The sequence below is a fragment of the Octopus sinensis genome, linkage group LG4 (assembly GCF_006345805.1).
Source record: "Octopus sinensis linkage group LG4, ASM634580v1, whole genome shotgun sequence".
Lineage (NCBI taxonomy): Eukaryota > Metazoa > Mollusca > Cephalopoda > Octopoda > Octopodidae > Octopus > Octopus sinensis.
The window spans coordinates 16,685,606-16,713,151 of NC_043000.1; the positions used below are offsets into that span (position 1 = coordinate 16,685,606).

General features: G+C 34.0%; 1 protein-coding gene across 34 annotated transcripts in view; it reads right to left on the reverse strand.

Annotated features, from left to right (window-relative positions):
* The window catches only part of LOC115210251 (titin), a 626,493-nt gene that overhangs the window by 126,745 nt on the left and 472,202 nt on the right, over window positions 1–27,546 (reverse strand). For 20 of the 34 annotated variants that reach the window (XM_036501835.1, XM_036501827.1, XM_036501837.1 and 17 more), the window contains 9 exons: window positions 26,940–27,018; window positions 25,707–25,910; window positions 23,069–23,197; window positions 21,013–21,113; window positions 18,876–18,920; window positions 18,388–18,451; window positions 15,483–15,686; window positions 9,683–9,895; window positions 5,072–5,128 (listed from right to left, as the gene is read on the reverse strand). In XM_036501835.1, coding sequence (XP_036357728.1) covers window positions 5,072–5,128; window positions 9,683–9,895; window positions 15,483–15,686; window positions 18,388–18,451; window positions 18,876–18,920; window positions 21,013–21,113; window positions 23,069–23,197; window positions 25,707–25,910; window positions 26,940–27,018 — 1,096 coding nt within the window. The remainder of the gene's footprint in view (window positions 1–5,071; window positions 5,129–9,682; window positions 9,896–15,482; window positions 15,687–18,387; window positions 18,452–18,875; window positions 18,921–21,012; window positions 21,114–23,068; window positions 23,198–25,706; window positions 25,911–26,939; window positions 27,019–27,546) is intronic. The other 14 variants (XM_036501856.1, XM_036501853.1, XM_036501860.1 and 11 more) reach the window with 10 other exon arrangements.

Genomic DNA, 27,546 nt, shown 5'->3' on the forward strand with positions numbered 1-27,546 from the left:
GATGACTGGCTTCTGTGCTAGTGGAGCGCTAAGAGCACCATCTGCGCATGATCGCTGCCAGAGCAGCTGACTGGCTTCTGTGCAGGTGGCACGTGAAAAGCACGTTCGAGTGTGATCGTTACCAGCGTCACCTTACTGGCACTTGTGCCGGTGGCATGTGAAAAAACATTGAAGCGAGGTCATTGCCAGTGCCGCTGGACTGACTCCTGTGCAGGTGGCATGTAAAAAAACACCATTTGAGTGTGGCTGTTACCAGTACCACCCAACTGGCTCTCGTGCTGGTGGCACATAAAAGCACCCACTACACTCTCGGAGTGGTTGGTGTTAGGAAGGGCATCCAGCTGTCAAAACTCTGCCAGATCAGATTGGAGCCTGGTGCAGCCATCTCGCTCGCCAGTCCTCAGTCAAATTGTCCAACCCATGCTAGCATGGAAAGCGGATGTTAAATGATGACATATACTAAACATAGTCCTCGGGGAGCTTCAGCATGGCACAGAGTGTGACAAGGCTGGCCCTTCTGAATTACAGGTACAACTCATTTTTGATAGCTGAGTGGACTGGAGCAACATAAAATAAAGGGCCTTGTTCAAGGTCACAATGCATCATCAGGAATCGAACTCACAACTTTATGATCATGAGCCAAATACCATGACCACTAAGCCATGCACCTTCACAAAAAAACAAACATACATACAATGTTATATGAGAAATACTGGTATAATTAGATCCCATTTTGAAGATGTTAAACCAGGTTTTTCCTTTTACTTATTTCTTGCATACTTATTGCATGTCTGCATTTTCCACTGATAAATAGATATGTTTGTGCACATATGTGTATAGGTAGCTATGTGTTTACAGGCCATGAAAATACATTGTAAATGAATGTATGGTTTCTAAAGTATTTAAAGACCAAATTTGTAAAATTTTGTAGTTGGTTATTAATTAGAGAATTGCTTAAATATTCAATAGCATATATATATCTTTATTCCAAGGTGAAAAAAAAAAACATTTTAAGCATGTAACTTCAAATTTATAGTTAAGGGGAATGAAATATTGTGTAAAGTTTATAGCTTTTGCCAGGAGCTTTAACTGTACGAAAGAAGAGTGAAAATATTTAAGCTTTCTGAAGCACACACATGAAATTGATATATTATCCATGTGAGCTCTTATTTAACTGGTTCATGGACTCACAGTTCAGAAAAGAAAATTAGGTCAACTTCTCCTCTTCCTTACTTATTACTATTGATTAAATAAAGAAATAAAAGAACCTGCTCAATTTAGTGTAACAGGTGCATGGGTTATTTTTGGTAACAAGTCATAAAACATGATTTCAATTCTAAATGCTGTCAGTTTACTAATGATAAAATTTTTTTTTTTCTTGTCAGTATTTTTGTGCTAAATGGTCTTCATGTCAACTACAATGCCTATTTGATTCTACAAAATAACATTTTTAATGAATATATTTCAATGAACTCACACTAGTAAGTACTACTCAAATGTTGGTGTTTGAACGGAAAGATAAATCTGCCATATCAATAGTGCAGTATTTTATCAATATATGGGTGTAGCATTTATGGTACAACCAGGTATTATAAGGACATCATAGGGATAGACAAAACAGCTGTATTTTAATATATAACCAAATGGTCATGGAACACTGAGAACACCTGTACTATTAGGAATGACCAAATGACCATAAAAGAGCTAGAACATCTGTATTACCAGATACATTCAAGGGTTTGAATTGTCAGAGTCATTAGAAAGGTATTTGGTAATTGTTCTGGATCTCTGTGTTCTAGGTTCAAATAACATTAAGGTCAACTTTGCCTCTTATCCTTTTGGGACCAATAAATAAAGTACCAATCCAAGATTGTGAACTGGAAAACTAATAAAGTTTCAAACAAGATATCTTGTGGTATCCTGTTCCAGTTCTTTATATTCTGACAGTAATGCCCACTATGACAGTGGTGCCAAGTTGTTTTGGCCCATATGTTTCAAATAATGGCATGGAGAGGGAAGATCTGCAAGAGAAACTGCTTGTCTCAAAAAATGAAACAAAACAACCTTTCCCTGGTCTGTGCCATGGAGAGGAACTTTTCAGGTGTTGATAAATTTGTAGTCACATGAGACATGCAGAATCCTCAGATATGGAACAGAATACCTGTTACCAAATATAACAGGTTATTTTGGAATAATCATAAAAAAATCTATTCCTTTGGGAGTTTTCTCATTTTGTTTTCAGTAACAGATCAGGAAAAGGCTCCAATAACAGATTAAAAGAATTTGGTTTATTTTAAGAAAAAGAATCTACACTTAAGAGAAGGGTGTAAAGTTTAATCATGATAACAGTATGATGACCCTAAAATAGTTGAAACAGGAGGGATCAACAATCCAGTTTGGTTGGTTGGTTGGTGTATTTCCAATGAAGCTACAATGAATGACATGAGAAAAGCAGTTTAGCAAAATTAAGAATTAGGGTCTTGTAATATATGCATGTAGATATCTGTATAGGTCTGTATGCACGAATGTTCTGCATATGCCTCAAATAAAAACAGAACTGGTTGCAAATCAAGAAGTAAGATTCCTTCCATAAAATCTTGCCAAGATCAAAAATGATGTTCAAGAATCAAATCTCTAGGTAGAGTCTTGCAATAACAATTAGTGTTTTATTTATGTCCAAATGCATGGATGTATGTGTACATGCATATAAATCTGAATGCCTATGTATACCATCTCAGCTATTATATAGCTCTATAAATGTATGCATATTACTGCATATGGGTTTTGATCTGTGTGTAAGTACGAAATAGTTTCTTCCTTGTCGGATATACATATATGTACAGATATATGCAATGCTTGCATCTGTGTGTGTGTGTGTAACAATAAATGAATAACTTCCAAGAGAAGGAATATGAAAAGTCTGAGATTCCAACTGCTGATAGTGCGTTTAGTGATGTGTAACTGAATCAGCCACAAAGTCCAAATAAATAAACCATGCAGTTTGAAGATGGTTTTCTGTATGGTGCTGCCAGCAGGAAGCACTGCATTTATGTCTATCTCTCATTGAAGTAAATCACCCCTATAACCAGCACCAAAATAGCAGCAGCCGAATCTGACATAAATCATACCACCATTTTATATGAGGGAAGGATATATATTGTGCAATGTGTGTGTATGTGTGTATATATTTTCACCTAGAAGGAAGTGATTCTGGAAGGGTGGTTATGATCATAGGTCTGCTCAACAAAGGGTTGACCTGGCTTAACCCTTTAGTGTTTGCATTATTCTGCCAAAATTAATCCTTTTTTATCCACATTGTTTTGAACTAATCATGCATTATCTTGTAGCTATGAGATTTTGATGAGGTAGCTGTTAATTTTTAAAACGATATTGTAGGGTTGGTGTGAGAGACCAGATCTGGCCAGTTTGAACATAAAACAGGCAGAATACTTCTGGCCGAATATGGCCGGTTTAAATGACAAGGAGTAAAAACTTAAATAGGGATGAGATGCTGGAGAAAAGAATTATTAAAATAGAACATTCTAGTGAAAATAAAACTCGAATGAACTCTATTGACCCATCATTGGCTGGCAAATGGTGTGTAAGTAGTTCTTAAAAAAAAGATTGAAATAATTCAATTAACAATTCATATACTTTAATGAACTGCACAACTCTGTAATAAAAGACTAAATGAATATAAAGAGGATAAAGGGAAACCATGCTAAAAACCATTTGCAATGGTAAGGCAATGTATGATTGGTGATTACTTGCAGCGTAAATCAACTACAAGAAACCAATATTACTGGTATCAATAATGTAATTTTCAGACATCTAAAAACAATTTTTGATTAATTGGAGGAGGAAGAGGAGGCCTTCAGTCAAATTGGTGATATTGACAGAGCTGATGCTCCAGATTTAAACCTACTTTTCAATGCTTCATCTCTCTATCCAAGATATCAGATATGTTCCATCAAACTTCTCTATGCCATTCTCAAAAAATGGTTTCATGTTGCCCACTTATTTTAATATTCTATGACTAAGGTAAAGCACTGGAACACCTTCCTATCTCATGTTCCTTTGAAAATCTTTGGGGTACCACTGGAACATTTCCAGTTCTCCAATGTACATAACTGAATAGCGAGTTTGGGAGGTGTCGTAGTTCTTCAGTCTTATTAATACTGAAGGAGCTTGGTGTTGAGATGTCCTGTCATCCAATCTTTACAGTTTCAAAGAAGTTTGGAAAGTAGGGACATGCTACAGCATTCAGTCCCCAACAATGTTGAGGACAGTAGATTCACAATACTAGAGATTCTGTGTCATCCAATCCCAACATTTTTTGGTTGTCACAGCTGATCAGACCCAAAGAGAAAGAAAGGCAAGTTAATGTAGGCAGGAACCACATCACAGTACCATTGTTTCCAGAATCTTCACCATGCTAACTTGATCAGAACATTGAAGAATATAAGGTGGACAAGTCATTTAGTGATATGGAGGAGGGGTGAGTGGATGGTGGATATGGATGATATTGAAAGAGAAACAAGCATAATATGATTATGGATTCCAGTCTGAAAATTAAATCAATGATCCAGAATAAGGTCTCATATTATTGTAACTGAAAGGAAGCTTTAAACCACCATGACCCTTTACCAATTGGTATAAGGAAGGTAACTACCAACACAAACTACTCTACCAATCAGCAGTCAACTGCAAGCATGATTCTCAGTGTGTGTGTGTGTGTGTGTGTTGTGTATTTGTGTGTGCAGTGTTCTTCTTAAGCAAGGTGGGTCAGGGTTGGTTTGAGCCATGATGCTAAAAAGACCAGCCAAATAATGTGTGTGTGTGTATAGGTATGTATGTATGTATGTAATGAGTGTTTTTGTTCAGCCGAAGAGCATACAATCTCTAAGTAGACTAGGCTAGTTTGTTAATGCAAGCAAAAACCATCAGAAATTCTAGCAAGAGGTTTGTTGGTTGGTAGGCCAGCATGTGTGTGTTTGTATATATATAAATGAACGTGCTTGCAAGTAAATGTCTCTAAATATTAGGAAGTCTAGTTAATAAAGACAGCTACCTGATGTAGACGTTTCAGTTGGCGAAGGTGGAGGAGTCTTAGTTTGAGGTAAAATTTCTGAAAAATGACAGATTCAATACAGTTTTAAAAAATATTAGATGGCTATTTAAAATTACAACAATACTATCTTATCTATCTGTCCATCATATATATATATATATGTATAAAGTTCCTTCATTTAACTGAACATGAACTTATATATATATATATATATATATATATTTAATTACACATACATACACTGGTGTGTATGTGTGTGTGCATTTAAATAGACACGAGAAAAATACTCAGTATATATATATTTTTATATATAAATACAGAAGCAGCCCTTGTATTATAGAAGTGTTTGCATTCTGAAAAATCTCATGTGGAATCCCACTATATAAAACCCATCTTCCACAGACTTCCCTGTTGCACAGAAGTCTATGAACATGAAAGTCATACAGAAAACATGCTTCACATTACACAGCACCACATTACTGCAAGATTTTTAGGAAATGCAATGTTTCCGTAATGCAAGGGACGATGCCTGTCACAGAGCGTTATTCCTCGATTTGATGAAAACTGAAAAAATCACGGTTGCTATACTGAGTTCTTCCTGCGTGGCATTTGTTTGAAGAACATCATACAGGACTCTCAGAATAACAATACAAATGTTCAGTTTTAAGGAAACGACTAAGTACATGTGTGAATGTGTGTGTAAGAACGTACACACATGCACACAAATAATATCAATGCTACATCAATAATACCAATAGCTACATCTACATATGTGAACTGATAAAGAAAATTAATAATTTTCAATTATTTTATTCAAAATCTATTTTATAAAATACTTTATAATTTATTTAATAACTTTATTAATCACTTAAAAAATGTTTTTTTTTTTTTTTTATAAATTAATTTATTCCTGTTACCAAGTTTGAAAGCCATTACAGTGCCATGAATAAATGAAAGATCGTTAACATTAACAGCGTTGTTTATTGATTGTTTCCGACTTAAAGATACAATTTGAATAAATTTGGCAGAAGTGAAACAACTTCATGACAATTGCTTAATTTATATGTTGAAGTAGTTTTTAATTAACTATACAAGAGAAATTATTAGAGGAAAACTACAATGTTAAAGTTTTAAAACTAAAGTACTAATTAAACGGAATTGTTGTTTTGCCCAGAGAAAAAAGTGTGCACAAGGACAAGGCTGACCAGCTGACCACAAAACAAGAAGCCACTAAAGCTTAAAAGAAATAGTCACAAATATATATTTGCAACTAACACCAATACAAATAATAATAATAAAAATAATAATAATAATAATAAAAATAAAGATGATGATGATGATGATGATGGTGATAAAATCCAGAATTACAGCCAGACATGATCAGAATTTTACCTGGACTTAAGGCAAATGACTTCTGTCTTTGGACAGACTAATTTTGGTAAAATACAGTTGCTTGACCACTAATTATTTAAGACCACTTAGTTCTGTCCAACACTAATTGTTTAACCATATTGATTAATCCAGCACTAATTATTTACTGACCATATACAAGACAAATAGAATTGATCAGTGCAGGAATGAAGTGACCAACTACAACAGATTTAAAATTCACCAAAAAAAATATTTCCTATATAAAACGAAGAAGTAAAAACATTTCTATGTCAATAATAACAGTTAACCTTCGAAAGTAACCAAGTTTGATTTGATGTACCTCAACATCCTGTCTATATAATATCTTGCTATATGTTTATGTCAGATATTATGATCATTATTATTGATATACAATGATAGCCACTTATACACAACAGTATATATATATATATATATATATGTATGTAGGTCCCGGGTTGAGTCGGGGTTAACCACAGTAAATAAGGTACTCAATACATAGCAGAGTAAATTAATTTGTTTTATATATATATATATATATATATCATGAACAATCTTACTTAGAAAGGGATGCGTGCGTTCCGTCATATAATATAATAAATAAAACATATGCATATATATATATACATATATGTACATACCTACCTCTACATGTATATATACACGCATATATGAGTACAGGACACCAAAAAACGTCGAACACAATGAGAAACGAAAACATAGACAGAAACCCAAGGAACTGGACTGGATCTATACTCATATATGCGTGTATATATACATGTAGAGGTAGGTACGTACATATATGTATATATATATGCTATGTTTTATTTATTTATATTATATATATATATATATATATATATATATATATATATTTATATATATATATTGTCAGTATATCAATGATGTTTTAAGTGAGCCGAGATTTGGCACGGGTGAAAATGAGGTTCAAATCAACTGATTATTTCTCTACATATTAGCAGAATTAAAAAAAAATAAAAACTAACAATGATGAATCAATGGCAGAAAAATCTATCTGCATGAAGTAGCACTGGTCATTTTCGACCGTTCTTTAAAAGAAGTCCAAGATGCTAAGTTCGCTTGATGCTTCACAGAAAATATTTTTTGGATGGTTACTTCATCTTTCTGAAGATGGTTTATTTTATGGTACAAAGAACAGCTAATAGCAATATTGTCATAGGAAAATGTATGATAATTTAGATTGAAAACATATGAAGTTAGTAACTTATGATAATAAACCTCTTAGGACGAATCCCTTAAATATTAATCAGAATGGTGGAACAATTTGCACACACAAATTAAAGATGAGTATACATTACAAGAACACATATAATACTTAATTAGTCTTAATTCCTGGATTAATCAGAATTGCATATGCTTCTTGCTGAATTGCTTAACTTGCTAATACAGAAGCCAAAACAAACTTCAAATGAAAAACAAAAACAAAGAAAGGAAAAAACAAAGCAGTAACAAAGCCTTAAAAGTGAGTATAACCCCAAACTTCTGAATACAGAGTAGAATTAGGCAACAAAGAATTTGTTATATGAAGTAATAGAAGCGTTAAGACCTTATGTTACAAATCTTGATTTTAATGATGTCATGAACTAACACAGACAAGACTTTCTATTTCAAAACTGAAATTGAAACATTCTCTATTTTTTTCCATGGGAAAAGATATATCTGTTCATGCAATTTATCCACTACCTTCTTAAAATAAATTAAAAGCTAAAAAGAAAGACAGCTAGAATCAAGAATAACATGCAAAAGCCAGAGATACGAGTTATTTGTGGCTTTGTATTTCTTCTCAAGCAATGCCACTGGAATGTATTGAACAGGATTACATCAGATGTTAATAACTTATATAACAACAAGCAGAAAGAAGTCATCTAACATTAATCTTGTTAATTTGAGTAAGAAAGATAAAATTCACTTCTCTTAATCAAAAAAACATTAAAACTTGATGAATTATTTTCTAGAGTTAACAGAATAAATTAATCTCTATTTAATCCAAAAACTGAATGAAAAATGAAGTAACTGCAGGCATAAACAGTAAAAAATGAGCAGAGACCAAAATTAGGAGGATGGCATTCTTGAGAGAGAGAGAGAGAGAGAGAGAGAGAAGGCATGCTTTAAGAACTTAGAAGAGAGGAAAATAGGGGAAAAAAAAGATAGAAACTAATTCAAGTTTGATAAATATTGCATCCCAAAACTTCATGCAAATATTTCTGAAAAATTCTAATTATTTTTCATTCTATTTTGTTAGCTTAAATTTGAAGAACAAAGAACCAATTGATTACAGAGAATCTTAGAAAGGAAAGTATTTTCTTCAGCATGAAGGTAGATTCAGAGCAAAAAGAGTCAAAGAATATGAAGCTTCAGAAAATTCCAAGTGGTCGCAATCCCAAAAGGAAAGACCAAACACAACTTAAAAATTCCATACCAGTGTTAGTAAGACATTTGGAAGAGAAATAAGGAAAGGAAAGATGACATCTAAAATTTGTTAAAATGGAAAATGCAAAACTGTCATGAAAAAGAAAAAGATTTTGGCAAACAAGGATATAGTTTGTCAGCCAACTGGAAGCAAAGAATCAGGGTCCTCAAATAGTTTGCAAATATAATTTAAGTAGTTTCTCAGTTTGTGATATTAAAATTCTGTAATACCAACACAATACATTCTCTGCTCACATTTATTTCGACATGGATTCTTTCGAGGGGATTCAAAAAAAAAAAAAGCTGCTGTTTTTTCTGAGTCAAGTAGATCCCATGGTGAGATTAGAACCATTGATGCCTCTGGTTGATATTATCAGCAATGTAATCTCAGCAACATTATTAGTTCTTATGGTGGATTGAAGTGATTATTAACAAAAGTGTAAATCTCATGAGGTTATTGAGATAGCTTAATCTAATTTACACTTATATGAGGACCCATTAAAAAGGAGGAAACAAAATAAAACAAACAAAATTTCAAAAAAAAAAAACAAAAACAAAAAAAAAACAGGAAAAGAAATAATAGTTCATGTTGGTCATCATAGTGTCAAGTGCAGTCATCTACAGTGATCACCGAAAGCAGACGGAATATCATGCAGAAAATTCAGCAAGGGGGTTCAATGTTCTTCAAGAAAACACAAGGAACTATTTTTTTTTTCTTGGAGAAGTCTGACGATTAAAGCAGACCATGCTATTCCACACCGTGCATTGTACCTTGTTGTTCTTTGTCGCAGATAGAGCTGCCGCTTGATGATCTTGTATCAGCAACATCCACACACGGAGCCATCACTTCTGGGGCTTCGTCTTTGACAATAGCTTCCTTAGCGACTGTTTCTGTGACAACGGTTTTGGTGATGACTGACGTCACAGTCCCAGCTCCCTTCACTCTACTTACTATAGTTTCTTCACTGATAGACGGTTTTTCATCTGTCATGGATGAATAAACAAAAATTGGGGCGGGGCAACAGAACGTTTAAAAAATAGTATATAGAGATACATATCTTTGTCAATTCATATATCACTGTCACTGAAGAGTGTATATGTGTGTGTATATATATATATATATTTAGAATATATATTCTTTAAGTAAAAAAGAAACCTTTATGTATGTTTTTTTCTTTAAAATAAAATGTCTCCTCCCCCAAAACTGAATACAAAGTAACTTTGATAATAACATCAAAATTATTACGTTAAAATAATGATACTCATGAAAAACAAAAACTACTTAAGGATGAAACAAATTTAAAAGAAATACTGTAAAAATAGTCAGTGACTTGTTTATAAGTTGAATATAAAATTCAAAACAATAAATAATATTTATGATCAATATTGTGAGTGTTTTTTCCTTAAAGTATTAGCTGAGAGGAAGTCTCTAACTATTATTGTGATTATTATGAGGAGTCATGCATATTGAAAAAATTTGATAGGAATGGTAATATAATCTGTTAGGAAGAATGAAATATTTGGAGGAGTTTGGAAAGAAAAAAAAACATGCAGGTTAATATGTTTGGATTGTGTATGTGAATATATATATATAATATATATAATATATATATATATATATATATATATATATAATATAATATATAATATATATAAAGAGGTAGAATGGAAAATATTTAGTGAAATAAAGATAAAAATAACTAATCTTATCGTTTTACTTGAAGCATTGTCATTCAATCACAGTTATAGAAAACTGATGAAAGGAAATAAGTGCCGAGTGTAGAGAGTTCAATGAAATATTTGTAGAACCTTATCCTCCACTACATTCGGTCCTTTCATCAGCTTCCAATAGCTGTCACAAGAACATTAAAAAATCTTAGTAATACTTAGTAGTTGCAATGTTGGTGTATATGGAAAGTATTTACAAAAAATGAAAGAATTATAAAAGCTTCTTTAAAAAGCATTTCATGCTTTCAGTACTATGTCATGCTTTTAGATATCAAAGTCTTTAGATGATGTAGTTTTATAGCAGATATTGGCAAGAAAATAATAACTTGCTACAATTTCAAAGAATATTTGAAATTAGTTAATACTATAAAATTCTTTGGACTATCAACCTTATTCCTCAGGTATTTATCTGATGCAGATTTCAATTGGTTCAAACATTGATCATTTCCAGATAACCTGTACTTTATGTAGGTATATATACATGCATTGTATATATATATATATTTATTTATTTATTCATATATATAAAATTATTGTTTTAACTTCTACTTTTCCATGATTGCACATGGGCCCCGGATGAAACTTGTTAAGGCAGATTTTCTGCAGCTGGAGGGGCAGTTCCTGTCACCAACATCTACCTGTTTCCAAGCAAGGTAATATTTCTCCATGGCCAGACATGTTTTTACTGAAGATTGGAAATGAAGGACACCACTTGTATAATTCACTTCTTTCAGTTTCCATCAATCACATCCACTTACAAGGATCTGATCAGCTAAGGGCTATAGAAGACTCATATTCAAGGTACCATGCAGTGGGACTGAATCTGAAACCATGTGATTATCTTAACCACACAGTCATGCTTGCTTGTTTCTGGTAGTTTAGTAACTTATCCACTTGGTCGTTTCAACATCTCCAAGGAATTGTACCAAACAGAATTACAAGACGTACTCAAGCCATTTACTTACTGGCTGTTCAACCTGCTAGAAAAAGTAGTCAAATCCTCCTCAAGTTACATCCCACTGTCACCTACTCCCTCCAAAGGTCACACTGAAAGTAATGTGGTCTGAAATATATTATGTCAGACAATAAGACTGAATAGTCATGACTAGACTATGTGTGACCTTAGGTTGACTAAAACTGTTACATTAGTAAAAAGAATTAGACATGCTTTAAAAAGTTAAACTTCTGCCAATAAACATCAATTAGAGAGGTTTGGCAGGTTTCATGCAGTTATGGTGAAAATAGTAATACAAGCTGCACTAGTTATCTATAAATTAGTCAGTTATTTGCTTTGTTATGTATAATAAATTAAAAATGTAAATTAAAAACATATGAACGTAACAAAATGCTCTATTTTATATTTTGTCTAATTTTCTGAGATGAGGAATAATTGTCATTGCACATTGATATATCCGGACCAGTGTCCACATCTTATAATAATCAGAAGTGTTTTAGCCAGAGTACCTGCATCTGGCCTTCTATAACAATACAACTCTGAATGAATCAGAGTATTATATATCTATGTTATACTAGGTTTAAACCAACAAATTCTTTCTTTCAATTGTTCATGTCTGTTTTTTCCATGCTCACATGGGCTGAATGCTATTGAGACATTTCTTTACAGCTTGGTGCCCTTCCTGTTATTAACTCTTAACTGCTTTTCAAGTGTGGGATCTCTAAATCCACACATGTTTGAAGGCATGAAGGGAGCCGATGATTTGTTGATAGAAGTGACAGCAGCAACACAGCCCATACCTTGTTTCATAGAACTCAAATGTAAACACAATCATATGTACATGCAAACGCATACATACATACATCATGGGATACTTTCAATTTCCACATGTTATTTTTGGTAATTGCTCCTGAACTTGGAATATTTACTCTTTCACCCTCACAAGCACAACAAGAGAACTCCTACATGGTCACACACTTTGCTAGAAACAGCAGCCAAATTTCTTCATACCACACGATAAAAAAAAAATGCACCAATTGGATAATGTAGTCTTAAATACATTATGACTGAAATAAAGATGGGATAAACACAGATCTTTGGTTTGCTTTATCAGCTATGACTTGGGTTAATCAATAACTGAACACACACACACACAGCCTCTATTTTATTTTTATTATTTGAAGTCTTCTAATGATAAAATGTACAAGCTACAATCATGAGACAATGTTCCTTCACTCATATTCTCTCAAACAGTTGAAAGAGTCATATATGTTTATGATACAAACATGCATGAGTGTATGTGTGTGTGTATAAAATAAATGAAAATGGTACACTTCATGACAACCATAAAAATCTGCTTTTGTAATCATATTTATATGCTTTTAACATACATAACAGTATTGTTGTTGAAGACTTTCTAAGTCATTTGCTGAAAACTGTTTTTTTTTTTTGGTGGGGGGGCCCACAACATCAATATTTATTTTACTACAGAGCTAAATATGTTTCAAGTTTAGAAATAGGCTTTAATAATGTTACGTTATGTTATGTATGTATATATATGTATGTATATACACAAACATTTACATACATACATATATATGTATATATATATATATATATATATATATATATATATATATATATATACACACACACACACATACATACACATTTATGTATGTAGATATTGATATAATTATTTCTTTAATGGAAGCCTAAAACCAGACAAAAAAAAAAAGAGATAAACTATTGTCAGTTACAGAATGTAGAATTATGGTATTGCAATGCTATTTTAAGGCCATGTCTAATTCAAGATTCAAAGAGAGAATGATGGCAGAATGTCCAAGAGCACTATTTTTTCAAGAATTGCTCTTATTTAACTCTTGGTTGTTTTCTAAAGTCAACAGGTAAAACAAAACAGAAGGTATAATGCTGACCCAAAAAAGCTTCATTCTGATCTTTGATTAACTATGTTAATAAACTACCAGCCCTGGAGGTACCTTATTACTGCATGTTACCTTTCCTTTAACCAGAGTGGCCGTTGGATTGTATCACAACAGGACTTGAATAAGTGAACAAAGACGGGATAGTGACTGAAAATACTCCCCTGTGACTGCAGTTTTTGTTATTTACATCTTGCCATATTAATATTTCACTGGCGACATATTTCATATGACTGTGTCAAATTGGTGGCTATATATTTAACAACTATATATCTAACATTAAAATCCAGTCACCATATCACGATATTTATTCAAGCTAGCAATTTACATTGGAATGTTACTTTTAACAGGACTGTCAAACTGCCAAATCACAGAGGAAATCATGTTTCCCATAGTTTCACCATTCTGTCATATCCAATACTTTTTAATGACTTTTAAAGGGTTAAACTTTAGATAAAACATACCACTCTATATGAATATATTAAATTTAGCAATTATTTATAGAATTTGTAAAATGTGATAAATTTTTCTCTGAGGAGAGTAAGTTTCTTGTAAGAAATAAGAAATGTGTTCTGATGTTTTGGGCTTGTCCCTTCTTTGAAAAAATGAGAAGTGTGTTCAAAGGCTGTGAATGAAGTGAAGGCTCCCAAACCTACTTTATGAATTTTATTATTTTTTCTCTTTGACGCAGGGTATCACTTCCTTGGACTAGTTTTCTCTTTGCTTTATTAATAATATATATTATGCATATTAAAAAATATATGTGTTAGTATTTATTTACATGTGTGTGTGTATATATATATATATGTATGTATATATATAGAGAGACCACTAAATGATTATAAGTTGATTGGGAATACATTAGACAAAACAACTGGATAATTAGTTGTAAAATAATTTCATTGCTTTAAGAATTTAAGAATTCACAAAAAATGTCTAAATTTATATAACAATCCAACCAACTCTTGTAATTTTATTGAGGTAGTCAGAAGGGATGAGGAAAGACTTTCTGGTCATGGAATTATTTGCTCAAAATAGGAAACGATTCAGTTGAGTGAGATTAGGTATGATGTGTGTTTATGAGTGAGGATATTGCATAGAAATTAAAAAAAAAAATTTTTTTTTAGATGAAATCCTGAGCTGCCCGTGATTTGTGACTAGTCTCTGATTTATACCTGATTTAATGATAAAGTAGATATTTTCATCTTCCATTAGAACTCAGGTGTACTACTACTAAAATAGTGAAGGACGCAAGGTTAAAAAATTTTTTTTAAAAATCAGGCAAAAGACAATGAAATTTCATGCAAAAATCAAGGGAAAGGAGATAATTACCAAAATTCTAAATGATCTGGAGTTGTTGGGATAAAGGTTTGAGTGATAAAAACGTTGTTGAGTGTGCATATATGTACATATATATATATAAGGTATATATAAACATACGTATATATTTTATATATATATATATATATATATACTATATATATGTCATTTGATGCTGTTAGGGAGACTTAATTGATAAAGGAATTATTGTGGCTAAGGGTTATTTATTTTTTCTTATACATGCTTTCTTGTTTCTGTAGAGTTAAAGGTGTGAGCTAAAGTACAAGAAATTGCAAAGCCATACCAGCACAGGTAAAAAGTGAAGAAACTGTTCAATGCTGTTAATTTATTCTTAATATATTCATAATTAGTCAAGTGTAAAAAAAAAAAAAAAAAATTAAAAAAGTTGGGGATTAAAAATTTGAAATAACCAACAAGGCTATTTCCATATTGCAAGAATATATATATATATATAAGTAAAAAGTTTAAAAGAAAACATATTTGCAGCAGCCTTGTTATGTATTTTGAGATTTTCAGAAGCGGCGTTAGGGTTAATTGGAGCAGAATAGCAGCATGTGGCTTGGAATTTAAATCGGGAAGTGACTAGCATGCAGCTAGTTAGTACCTTGTTCAGAAGTGGCAACTGGTTTAATGGTTTCTTCCATGTCACTTAGTTCATCCATTTGTCTAGCAAATTCAACGAAGGCATTTTTTTTGCGGTCAGAACCATCCACACTAGACTCAGCAATGGGTGCAGCTTCTGGACGCCTGCGGTCCACATGCTTAACCAATACTTCATCCTGGCTCATCGCTGCTGGCGGGGGAGGTGCTGCGATAATTACAGTAAGGAAGCAATGACATTTGGGGTTTTCCCTTTATTTTAGTTGTTAGGATTAACATCGAGCCAGAGTAAGAAGACATCAGCAAGGTAGTCAGACAGAATACAATATAAATCTTAGCAGATACAATTTACAGGTATCACAATATTTCTCCCTGCACTGAAATCAAATCAATCAGATGATAAAAATATGGAAATTAATTCAGTTTTCAGAATTGCAAATTCTTTTTTTCTTTTCTTTTTGTTGGTTCTCTTTTCGAGAAAATAAAAATAGAAATACAATACCAATTGTGAGAACCATAAATGGAACGACTTAATCAGATAATGATAATAATAATATTAATGAGGATGATAATGAGAGTTTAAAAAAAATTAATATAAATGAAATGGTAATTATTTCTAGACAAATTCCATGGCTAAAGTTTGGTAATATCAAGTTCACATTACAATAACATATACATGTAGAATTTTTGCACTTTAGCAAATAAACTCTGGTCAATAATAACCAGTGTAGTCATCATCAATGTAGTATGTTTGTGGAGGGGGATTTCAGCATGTCTTGACAAAAATTTTAAAATGTTATAATTCATTTTATCGTTGTTTTTTTCTCCTTTTTTCAAAATAAGAACTATCATGTGTCTGTTTCTAACTGAGAGTTTTGTTTTATCAAAATGCAAGTGACTGTATTTAAATATAAATTGCTTTCCCATATTTTTTATTCAATAAATGCACAGTATACCCATAGTGATATAAAACTATTCACAGAAGCAAAAAAAGAAAAAAAAAAGAAAATCTGAACTACTTAATTATGTACAAAAGATAAAATATCTTAATCAGAGAAAAGAGTTGATATGAGAATACAACCAACAAATCCAGGAACAGCTTTGATAAATTTTGGAAGAGAGCAAAATGTTCAAAACCCTTCTCTTAACTGTTGAAAATATTCATTAAAATCAGATTGGCATGAATATGCAAGTATTTTTCATACATTTTTATAGTCCCTAATTCATTCCAGCAGGGATAAAACAGTGTAAAATTATTAATTTTCATTTATTGCAACACTAAAGTCAGTTAAATTATTGGTATCTACAAATTTCTACCAAGCTTCTCTACTTAAGAAGCTATTAAACAGCAGCCAGTGCTGAACGATAAGCTTAAGAAAATTGGAAGGACACAGTAAAAATCAATGATAAAAAAATCCTTTTTTTATAAGTAATGCAGACATTATGAAATAAAGAGTAATAACGTATATTTTTTCCTAATTCTTGGCACAAAGCCAGTTCTTTTAAGGGAAATCAAACACGTTGACCCTGGTGCTCAACTGGTACCCTGAAAGGATGAAAGGCAAAGTCTACCTCGGCAGCATTTGAATTCAGAATGTAAAGCCAGAAAAAAATGCTGCTAATAATGCATAAATGTATTGGTAATTATACTGTGAACGCCTGAGTTTAATGACCATGGCATTTGCCTAACGAGTATTCCAGCAGTTTTATTTCCTTTTGTTTATAGAATGAATTCCTATTCATAATTAGCAGTAAAGTTTATTGGAGTGATTATAGCCATAGGTTCATTTATGAATAACTTTCATTCTGGAATTCTCAACTACATGTAATAAACTTCCCCAAAGTACCACCTGTAAACAATACTTCATACAAGGTTTTTCCCTTTATCTCATCACTGATCATTAGTTAATAGTAATTATAGGTTCATAATAGCAGTATTCCTCCTTCCTGATTGGTCAAATTCACAATCTTCACTCATATGAAAGATCATTCAATAGTTTTGATAGTCGCACAATAACAGAACATGATTACATTAGAGAGAGAGAGAGAGGGATAGAAAGAGAGAGAGAGAGAGAGAGAGAAGGAGAGAGGACAGCTGAATTACAATAGAACTATACTGAGAGTGATATATTGCGCATTCAATGAATAAAGAACATAGAGAAAGCATCATTACATATTTCCTGTTCTGTGATGATGCTTATAAACTGACAACCAACACTTGTGGTGCTTGTGTTACATTACATACTCAAAGGTATTCAAAGGTAAGGTTTATGTATTTTCTGTTATCAGTTTCATGCTAAGTAGGAAATAGCAAAATGGCAGGCATGTGAAGTAAAAATGATTTAACTAAATTGCATACTAATCCAGTGGGTACCAGATGTTAAAAACTAACCTTAGATTAAAGACAAAACTGCATTGTAGCATAATGCAGTATTCAATAGCTTTACACCTGTTTTAGCTATTCAATATACTGGTTTATTTAATCAACCTGATTATAAATTTGCAGGACAAACAGACAGACCCCAGGACACTAACAAGTAGTAAGATATTCTGTAAAATGGGTTTGATTAAAGAAAGGACGAAAAAAAAAATGGTTAAGTTTAAAATAGTCTGAGATCCTTTCCCATGGCACAGCTATTTTGATTTTAAAACTTCAAAATATTTCTAAAAAATAAATACAAAAACAATGATGATAAAATAATAATAAACCATCATTTATATAAATCTAACAAGGACATTAACAGAACCATGCTAGAGAGAATGAGAGTTTGATTTAAGAGAAGAGTGCTTTCAACATGTAACAGACAAGAGTATTTGGTTGAATGATTTACATTTTAAACAACATGCAGCAATATCAGGAACTGGAGTGATAAAGAATAAAAAGAGAGGAGATTTAAACACCTATTTACCTTTAGCTATTCGGTGCCTTTCGGTGTCAGCATCACTGCCCGATTCCTCTGCAGACTCAGATTCCTGCAAAATCAGACAATGAAGAATTGAAGTTTTGCAGAGAAAAGGCATTGCAAAAGCAAATATAAAGGTAGATAAAATGATGGTGAACAGAAAAGAAAACAACTCTTACTGAAGATAGCAAATATAATGCTTGGATATCATGATAGCTCAGAGAAAGAATATAAAATCTGAACTTGTTTGACCTCATTTCAACATTAAAGCAAAGGTTTAAATATTTATATTTATTAAATTAACCCCATCAGTGCTTTTTAACAGAATTCTGAAAGCTGAGACCAACTTTCAGTATAACAATTAACAGATTCTCACTAACAGGTTCAATCCTAGCTCAAATGAGCCCCCCATCATATGTTGAAATAGAAGTTAACCTTCAAAGAAGTGGAACAACAACAACAATCCATTATACCCCAGACATTGCAGTACTCACCAATATTTTGCTATGTAATGATTTAATTTCTGGTGATTTCTTCATCTGCAATACACAAAGCAACAGTTGCACCAACTTTACACATATCAGCAACAGTTGTTCAGTGCTGCTATTGCTGCCATTGTGCAGAGTGAAAGGCCTTGCACACTAACATTTGCAAAGCTTGAGGGGAACACACACGTGTTTGGGAGAGCTAATGCTTATAAAGGAATGTGATGTGATGCTACACACAAAGGTGACTGCAGTCTAATAATACTTCATTAACCCATTTAAGGTTAATAAGTAAAAGGTTAACAACAAGTGAAGAAATGTAAAAACAATCAGAACAGTTCAGGTGACGTGGAAAGGCTAAGACTAGTTAGGGGGCAGTTATATCACTAATCTAGAGGTGAAGAGACATTTGTGATGGTTATGTTACAAGGCAGTTACATCACTAATACAGAGGTGAAGGTACAACCGTGAATGAGTTGGAACATAAATTTGTAAACTGAAGACTAAAGGAAAAAAATTCTGTGAGAAAAATGAAATCAAGTAAAATATTATGAATGATAAGACAAAAGTAATGATTAAAAGGTCACATAACATTGCACATTATGCTGTCAATATGTTACAAAGTTCCATTTTCATAAAATGATGGAAAGATGGCCTAAAATAGCTGTGGGTTTTGCTGATCTTATGTTCTTATGGCTACTAAAAATAATATAAAATTTTCTTCCCAAAAAACTAGGTTACTCATGTGTTTCATCATCATCATCATTATTTAATGTTTTTTGTCCATGCTGGCATGGGTTGGACAGTCTGCCTGGGTTGGTACGCTGGAAAGCTGCACCAAACTCCAGTCTGATTTGACATGGTTTTCTATGGCTGGATGCCCTTCCTAATACCAACTACTTGTTTATTTTAATATCTGTTTTTCCATGTTAGCTTGGCTTGAACAAGAATGGATTTTGAGGTAAAGTTTTGCAGCTAGATGCTTTACCTGCCACCGATTTTCATCTGTTTTTCAGATAAGGAATTTTAATATTCTACAGGTGGTCAAGAGTGCAGAGTAACCCATCATAATGTCATCAACTTCAGCATAACTTTGCTCAAACAGAATGATCAACATACACAGTTTAGTAGAATTTCTGCTTACTAAGTTGACCTGCAAGGCATTGGTCAACCTGAGACATTTGTAGAAGACCCTTGCTCAGGGTGTAGTGCAGTGGGATTCTTGAATTCCTCTGAGACATATGGTCAGAGGTATGAGCTCTCACTTGTCTCATCTATATAGCCACATGCCATCTATAAGGCCAAGGCCTTCACTATTCAAAAGAGGTTTTATTCTGAACATAGACAAGAGCATTATTAATTGTCTTAAGGATGATCTTATTGTTCTACTTATCCAAACAATATTGCAATACGAGCCAATAAAGAATGTGTGTGTGTAAGGAGCCATCAATATATCATTCATCCTGCCAGAAATAACAACCAAATTCCCTCAAATCCCAACCTACCATTTTAAAAATAGAGTACATTAGATATCGTAGTCCTATATATATATATATATATATATATATATATCTGAATGAAAGACAAGATAGTCAGAGCTGGAATGGTTAGGATTACATATTGTTGCTATTATGTTAAACTGTTGTATGTCCAAATTTGGCCAAATGTGTTTTTAAAAATTTTAATTTTTGCTTGCAATAGCCAGTTCTTTTGGTCAAAATATCATATCCCCAGCTGCTTCAGATGCCAAGATAGCAAAAATTGTCAAAGTGTAGTACATCAGTTCTGCTATGGAATGGTGAAACTATTTTTTCGTTTTCTGAAAAAGCAATGTTTTGGACTTACGACACTTTTGCATAATAGCAACAATATGTATCTGCTGGGGCTAAACAACATCTGATTTTTCAAATTCAAATTAAAAAAGGTATGATAAAAAGAAAACTGGCTCAAAACTTGGGGTAATGTTATACAAGGTATGTAACAGTTGAGCCTTCACAATAAAGTGAACCATCAAATGAAGACAATATTTTGAGTGTGACATATTTTTAAAGACCAAATTTGAAATATATTTGTGTAAATGGGTGAAAGGCAAATAACACCCTTTTAACTTTAAAACTGTGTCAAGAGAAAGTTGAAAGCCACTCACCTTGATCATGTCTTGTTCATCATAGGAGACATCTAATGAGATGCCTCGTTTCATTGAGGAGTCCCGAGATATACCCACTTCTTCCTTGAAAGTATCAAAGCCTGTGAAAAGGAGTCAAGTAATGACAGCAACATTGGCATAATCATCATCATCATCATCAGAAACATTTCAATGACTGCAACAAAACTTATATTTTCTAAGTTCATTCAATACATAACCATGGTTACTTATCTTCCAATATTTCTTTTCACAAATCATGTAAACCAGTAACTGGGCATTTACTACATTCAATACCAGCCCATTATCTCTATAACCCAAATGACACAATGTAACTATTCTGTTTCCAAATCAACCAACAATTACACCACATTTTCTATTTTCCAACAATCCTGACTGTCCCACTGCTATACCTATACTACAACAGTTACAAGTGCCATACTACTATACCTGTACTACAACAGTGATAACTGTTACTGTTATATCGACACCACAATTGTCATGAATGTCACACTGTTACATGTGTAGCCTAGCTGCTCAGACAACCATACTGTATCCATACTACAAACCAATGCATGTGGCAAAGCTACCTGGTCACCAAATTTTGGCTCTTGTCTTTTGCAATTAGCTTCACAGGTATGTTCAAATGCATTATAAAATATCTACAGTTTAAAGGTTTCATCCCCAAAAGAACCATCAAAATTAATCTGAACTTTCATAATTTACTTTTTCATGGTACTGTTGTTTAGAAAACCCCTTGACTTCAGAAAAAATTATTTAGTTATTCATTAGAGATGTAACACCCATTTCTTAAGGTCTAATATAACTATCTGAACCCAAAATCTGAATCCAGTATATCTGTCACTGCCATCCACTCAATATGCTTAAAGAAAGAGGAAACAATAAGCAAAGACTTGATATTCATCATGGTTAGCATGACCTTACATGATGTAATGCTTGTATATATTGTTGGTTGTTTTTGTCAGTGAAATATGATCAATTAATAGGCGCAGGAGTGGCTGTGTGGTAAGTAGCTTGTTTACCAACCACATGGTTCCGGGTTCAGTCCCACTGCGTGGCATCTTGGGCAAGTGTCTTCTGCTATAGCCTCGGGCCGACCAAAGCCTTGTGAGTGGATTTGGTAGACGGAAACTGAAAGAAGCCCGTCGTATATATGTATATATATATATGCGTGTGTGTGTTTGTGTGAGTGTGTTTGTCCCCCTAGCATTGCTTGACAACTGATGCTGGTGTGTTTATGTCCCCGTTACTTAGCGGTTCGGCAAAAGAGACCGATAGAATAAGTACTGGGCTTACAAACGAATAAGTCCCGGGGTTGAGTTGCTCGATTAAAGGCAGTGCTCCAGTAAAAGAGTAATTAACGAAACAAGTAAAAGAGTAATTAATGTTCAAAACTTGTTTCATTTGAAATGACAGCGTTGACATTGGTTGGATGGTCTGACAATGAGTCCAAGGACTGCATTGTACTCCAATGTCTGCTTTGGCATGGTTTTTACAGCTAGATACCTTTCCTAATACCAACCGCTTTACAGCATGGACTGGGTTGCTATTTTTTGTGTCACCTGCACACGTATAAAGTGTATAAGACCTAAACTCAAGATTTGTCCAAACAGATAGTGCTTAAGCAACATCAGCAGATTATGTAGGAACATTACATTGTTGAAATGAAAGGAAATGGCAGATACAACCATTTTGATGGTGTACAATGTTTTTTGTATGCAGAACAACTGATGAAAAACTGAGTTGTATTAGTAGTGGAAGTAAAGGCAAGAGCAATCTTGTAGTAACCTAATAGATATAAAAATAATCCAGTTGTAGTATAAGGTTGTCCCAAAAGTTTGTAGAAAGTCTTGGAAAATAATGGTCTTTATTTTGAGGAATAATTTTTGTTGTTTTTGTTAGTACTTGGCGAGTAAAAATTCAATTTTCGCAAGTGTTTATGAACTTTTGGGACAACCTAATATTAATGCTAGTGATGGCAGTTGGATTTATAGTACTGGTCATGGTAGCTTAGTGTGAATGAGCCAATTTAACTCACCTGACTGATCCATGGCAACTCTCCCAGCTGCCATATCCACTTCATCCTCAACTGTTACAACATCGTACATGCATTTCTTCACTACATCTTCACGACTGATGCGTATCAATGCCTTTTCTAATGCATTACCTGCAACAGAAGACACAAAACAATACAGTTAATTAAACTACTGCCTTTGTTTAGAATTCAATGTGTAAAGTAACAATATAATAACATCATAGTTTTGGGGCGGGGTTCATTGCATGATTATAACACAAGAAAAATAAAGAATCCCAGGATTCCAAGAACACATCAATACATATAAAATTCTGCAGAACTAATGAGGAAGTCTCCATATCGTCACACAACCTTCTAGAAGGAGTAGCCAAATCTCCCTCAAGTAACAATAGCCAGCTATGTTAAAAAAAAGATTTTAGGTAATGTATCTCTACACACATTACATCTAAAACAAAAAATGGTTTGGTTATGGCTGGGACATCTTTAATCATAGAATCTACTCAATGCTGATCAGAGACATTCTACATCCACTTTCTTTTCCCCTATTCATTGCAACAATTATAATGAGCCAACAAAGGGTCTCCTCTTTTGTTAGAAATAGTAGTGAAGTCTCTCTCAACCCACTCACCACCATCATCATCATCATCATCATCGTTCAACATCTGCTTTCCATGCTGGCATGGGTGAGATGGTTTAACAGGAGCTGGCCAAGCAGAAGCCTGTACCAGACTTCTGTGTCTGTTTTGGCAGAGTTTTTACAGCTGGATGCCCTTCCTAACACCAACCACCCAACAGAGTGAGCCGAGTGCCATTATTAAAATATATATATATATTGGACTGTTTTACCCTATACATACAAAAATCTGAGATGGCCACAACCAGAATGCCTATGCTTATAAGCCTATTGAGTCAAGGCTTGCCTTGGCACTTGGCAACAACCCAAACCTGTATTGGTCAGGGTTAACATTCTAATTGTTTCATCAGCATTCTAGCTATCATGGTTACTTTGCCTTCATTTACGGCACTTCTAAAATGACTTTTGTAAACTTTTCAACCTTTTTAAGATCGTAGGAGTTAGTTTCAGGAAGATAAATTTTTTTTTTATTTTACTCATTTTTCTTCTTTGCAATTGGTAGTGAGTCATGTCACCCTTCGTGTTGATTCACTAAGTCACTACAAATTGGAGTGCTCAGCATGGTCATACACCAAGCAGAAAGTATAGACTACGTACTCTGGATCTATAAAGATCTGGACTATTAGATCTATAGCTACGGTTTACATACAGATGTTCAACCAGCTAAAAATGTGTGCATGAACATAACTGATTGAGAGTTTCACAACTACAAACAAGTACCAACTCCCCAGAATACATTGAGGATTCTACCATGAAGCATCAGCAGAGTCCAATTTAACTATGTATGAGTCTGATATGTGTGTGCGTCTATCAGATTGAGATACTGCACCTCTCAGAAGACACCAGGCTTCAACACTGCACCTCTCATAGCTTACCACCCTATTCTCACAATATACTCAAGCTGCAACACTGCACCTGTCACTACACACCCTGACTATTATATTGCACCTGTTACAACATACCCATGATGTCACACTGCACTCTCACAACAGGCACTGACTGTCACACTGTACCCTTCACAACATGACAAGGCTACACACTGTACCAGTCACAATATGGCCATGCTACAACACTAAATACCTATTTCTTTACTACCGACAAGGGGCTACACACAGAGGGGATAAACAAGAACAGACAAACAGATTAAGTTGATTATATCGACTCCATTGTGTAACTGGTACTTTTTAATTGACCCCGAAAGGATGAAAGGCAGAGTCGACCTCGGCGGAATTTGAACTCAGAACGTAGCGGCAGACGAAATACTGCTAAGCATTTCGCCCGGCGTGCTAACGTTTCTGCCAGCTAACGTTTATCCCAATGATAACTACTCAATTTCAGTCAACCGCAGGAGTGGCTGTGTGGTAAGTAGCTTGCTAACCAACCACATGGTTCCGGGTTCAGTTCCACTGCGTGGCATCTTGGGCAAGTGTCTTCTGCTATAGCCCCGGGTCGACCAATGCCTTGTGAGTGGATTTGGTAGACGGAAACTGAAAGAAGCCTGTCATATATGTGTGTGTATATATATATATATATATATGTGTGTGTGTGTGTGTTGTGTGTGTGTGTGTGTGTGTGTGTGTGTGTGTGTGTGTGTGTGTTTGTGTGTCTGTGTTTGTCCCCCTAGCATTGCTTGACAACCGATGCTGGTGTGTTTACGTCCCCGTCACTTAGCGGTTCGGCAAAAGAGACCGATAAAATAAGTACTGGGCTTACAAAGAATAAGATTTGCTCGACTAAAGGCGGTGCTCCAGCATGGCCGCAGTCAACTGACTGAAACAAGTAAAAGAGTAAAGAGAGAGTAAAAGAAAGTAAAAGAGAGTAACCGTTGCATTTACAGAAGAGATTGAAATACAGCTCATATAAGTTGTATCTGGCTCAGTATTTGCTGTTATCAAAGGTAGAAAAGGACCAGCTTAATTATCATCAAGTAGAGTCAGCCAAAGCAAATGAACAACAAGTATCACAGCAACAGTTTACAAACAATGGTAACAAAGATTAAACCCGCACCTGATGCTTTTTCGCCATTCTTCTCCACCCAGAGATGTAGCATAGCCAAAGCTTGATCATTGACTGTGTTGTAGTCTGTTTTGATCTTATTAATCTCCGACATTGTGATGTCTAGCTGTTGGGCCAGCATCACCCAATCACCTTGCAGTGTGTCGGCAACGTCCACTATTTTCATCTGGGCTCGACTGATGGTATCTTGGAGAACTGGAAAAAAAAAAAGGGAAAAATAAATCATTAAGCATAAAGCATGCAGTTATCTAAGGATGTTTAGCTACATTTTAACAAACATGTAGGTGTTTAACAACATTCTTGTGGTCACCTAAAGAGGTTTAGCTACATGTTGCTAAACACCTGCAGGTAGTAGCCATCAGTAGGTGTTTAGTCACATGACAGCAGCCACCTATAAAGGCTTAGCTACATTCCAGCAATCTCCTGTAGTTCTTTAGTTACTTAGTAGCAGTTTGTGGGTATTCAGATACAGGCTGCCAGCCACATGCTTCTGTTTGACTGCTAAGAGTAATCTGTATGTTTAACCACATTGTAATCATCATCATCGTTTAACGTCCGCTTTCCATGCTAGCATGGGTTGGATGGTTCGACTGGGGTCTGATCTGGCAGTGTTTCTATAGCTGGATGCCCTTCCTAACACCAACCACTCCGTGAGTGTAGTGGGTGCATTTTACGTGCCAGGCGAGGCTGGCAACGGCCACGATCGGTTGGTGCTTTTTATATGCCACCGGTACGGAGGCCGGTCGGAGCGGCGCTGGCAACGGCCACGTTCGGATGGTTCTTTTACATGCCACCGGCACTGGTATCACAACTACAATTTCCATTGACTTTTGAGCGATTTCGATTTCACTTGCCTCAACAGGTCTTTGCAAGCAATGTGTTTAGCTATAATCTAACAGCCTCTTAAATGCATTTAGCTACATGCTATAACTCTCATTAGAATTGAATTTAAGACGTGAAATTATCTTCACAAGGACTTTGATGCCAACCCATCTGAGACTGTTCCTGGTTCTAAGATAAAAATGACTTGTTTTAAAGTGATTAAAATTAGAACATTCCCTCAAAATTCCATGTTAATTTATATTCCACAAACCAGTTTAATAATGATTTTCGTTATTTCGAAATCAACTGAAGTGAAAGCAGTATATTTCAGAAGAAATATAATAGCAAAAGACTTTGAAATTTTAAGAAATGAATAAATCAGTAAATTCAAAACATCCTCACCTATTCCATGTTCTCTAAGAAGACTGTGCCGTTTTCGAACTTCAAGAGCTTCCTCTGAAGTGATTTCCATTGAATCGGCCTGAATTTGAAAAAAAAAAAAGAAGAGATTTCCACTATAAATAAGATATACCGCAGTAACAATCATAATCATAATCATAATAATAATAATAATAATAATATGGATTCCTAACATTGGCATAAGGCCAAATATTGTAACAGGGAGAATATATTGACCAAGTACCTGATTGGTACTTTATAATAATTGATTTCAAAAAGGATGCGAGTTAGTAGAATTGTTAGCATGCCAGAAAAAATGCTTAGCAGTATTTCTTCCGTCATTACATTCTGAGTTAAAATTCCACCAAGGTTAATGTTATGCTTCACCCTTTTGAGGTCAATAGGGTAAGAATCAGTTGAACACAAAAGTTGATGTAATTAATTAGCCCCCCTTCTGCAATATTTCAGGCCTTGTGAAAGAATTTGCTGACCTTGGAAAGTAGAGAAGTAAAGTTGACCTCAATAAGATTTGAAATCTGAACATAAATGTTTTCAACTAAATACAACAAAATATTTTAAGGCGGAAATCTAGCAGATTCAGCTTACTGAT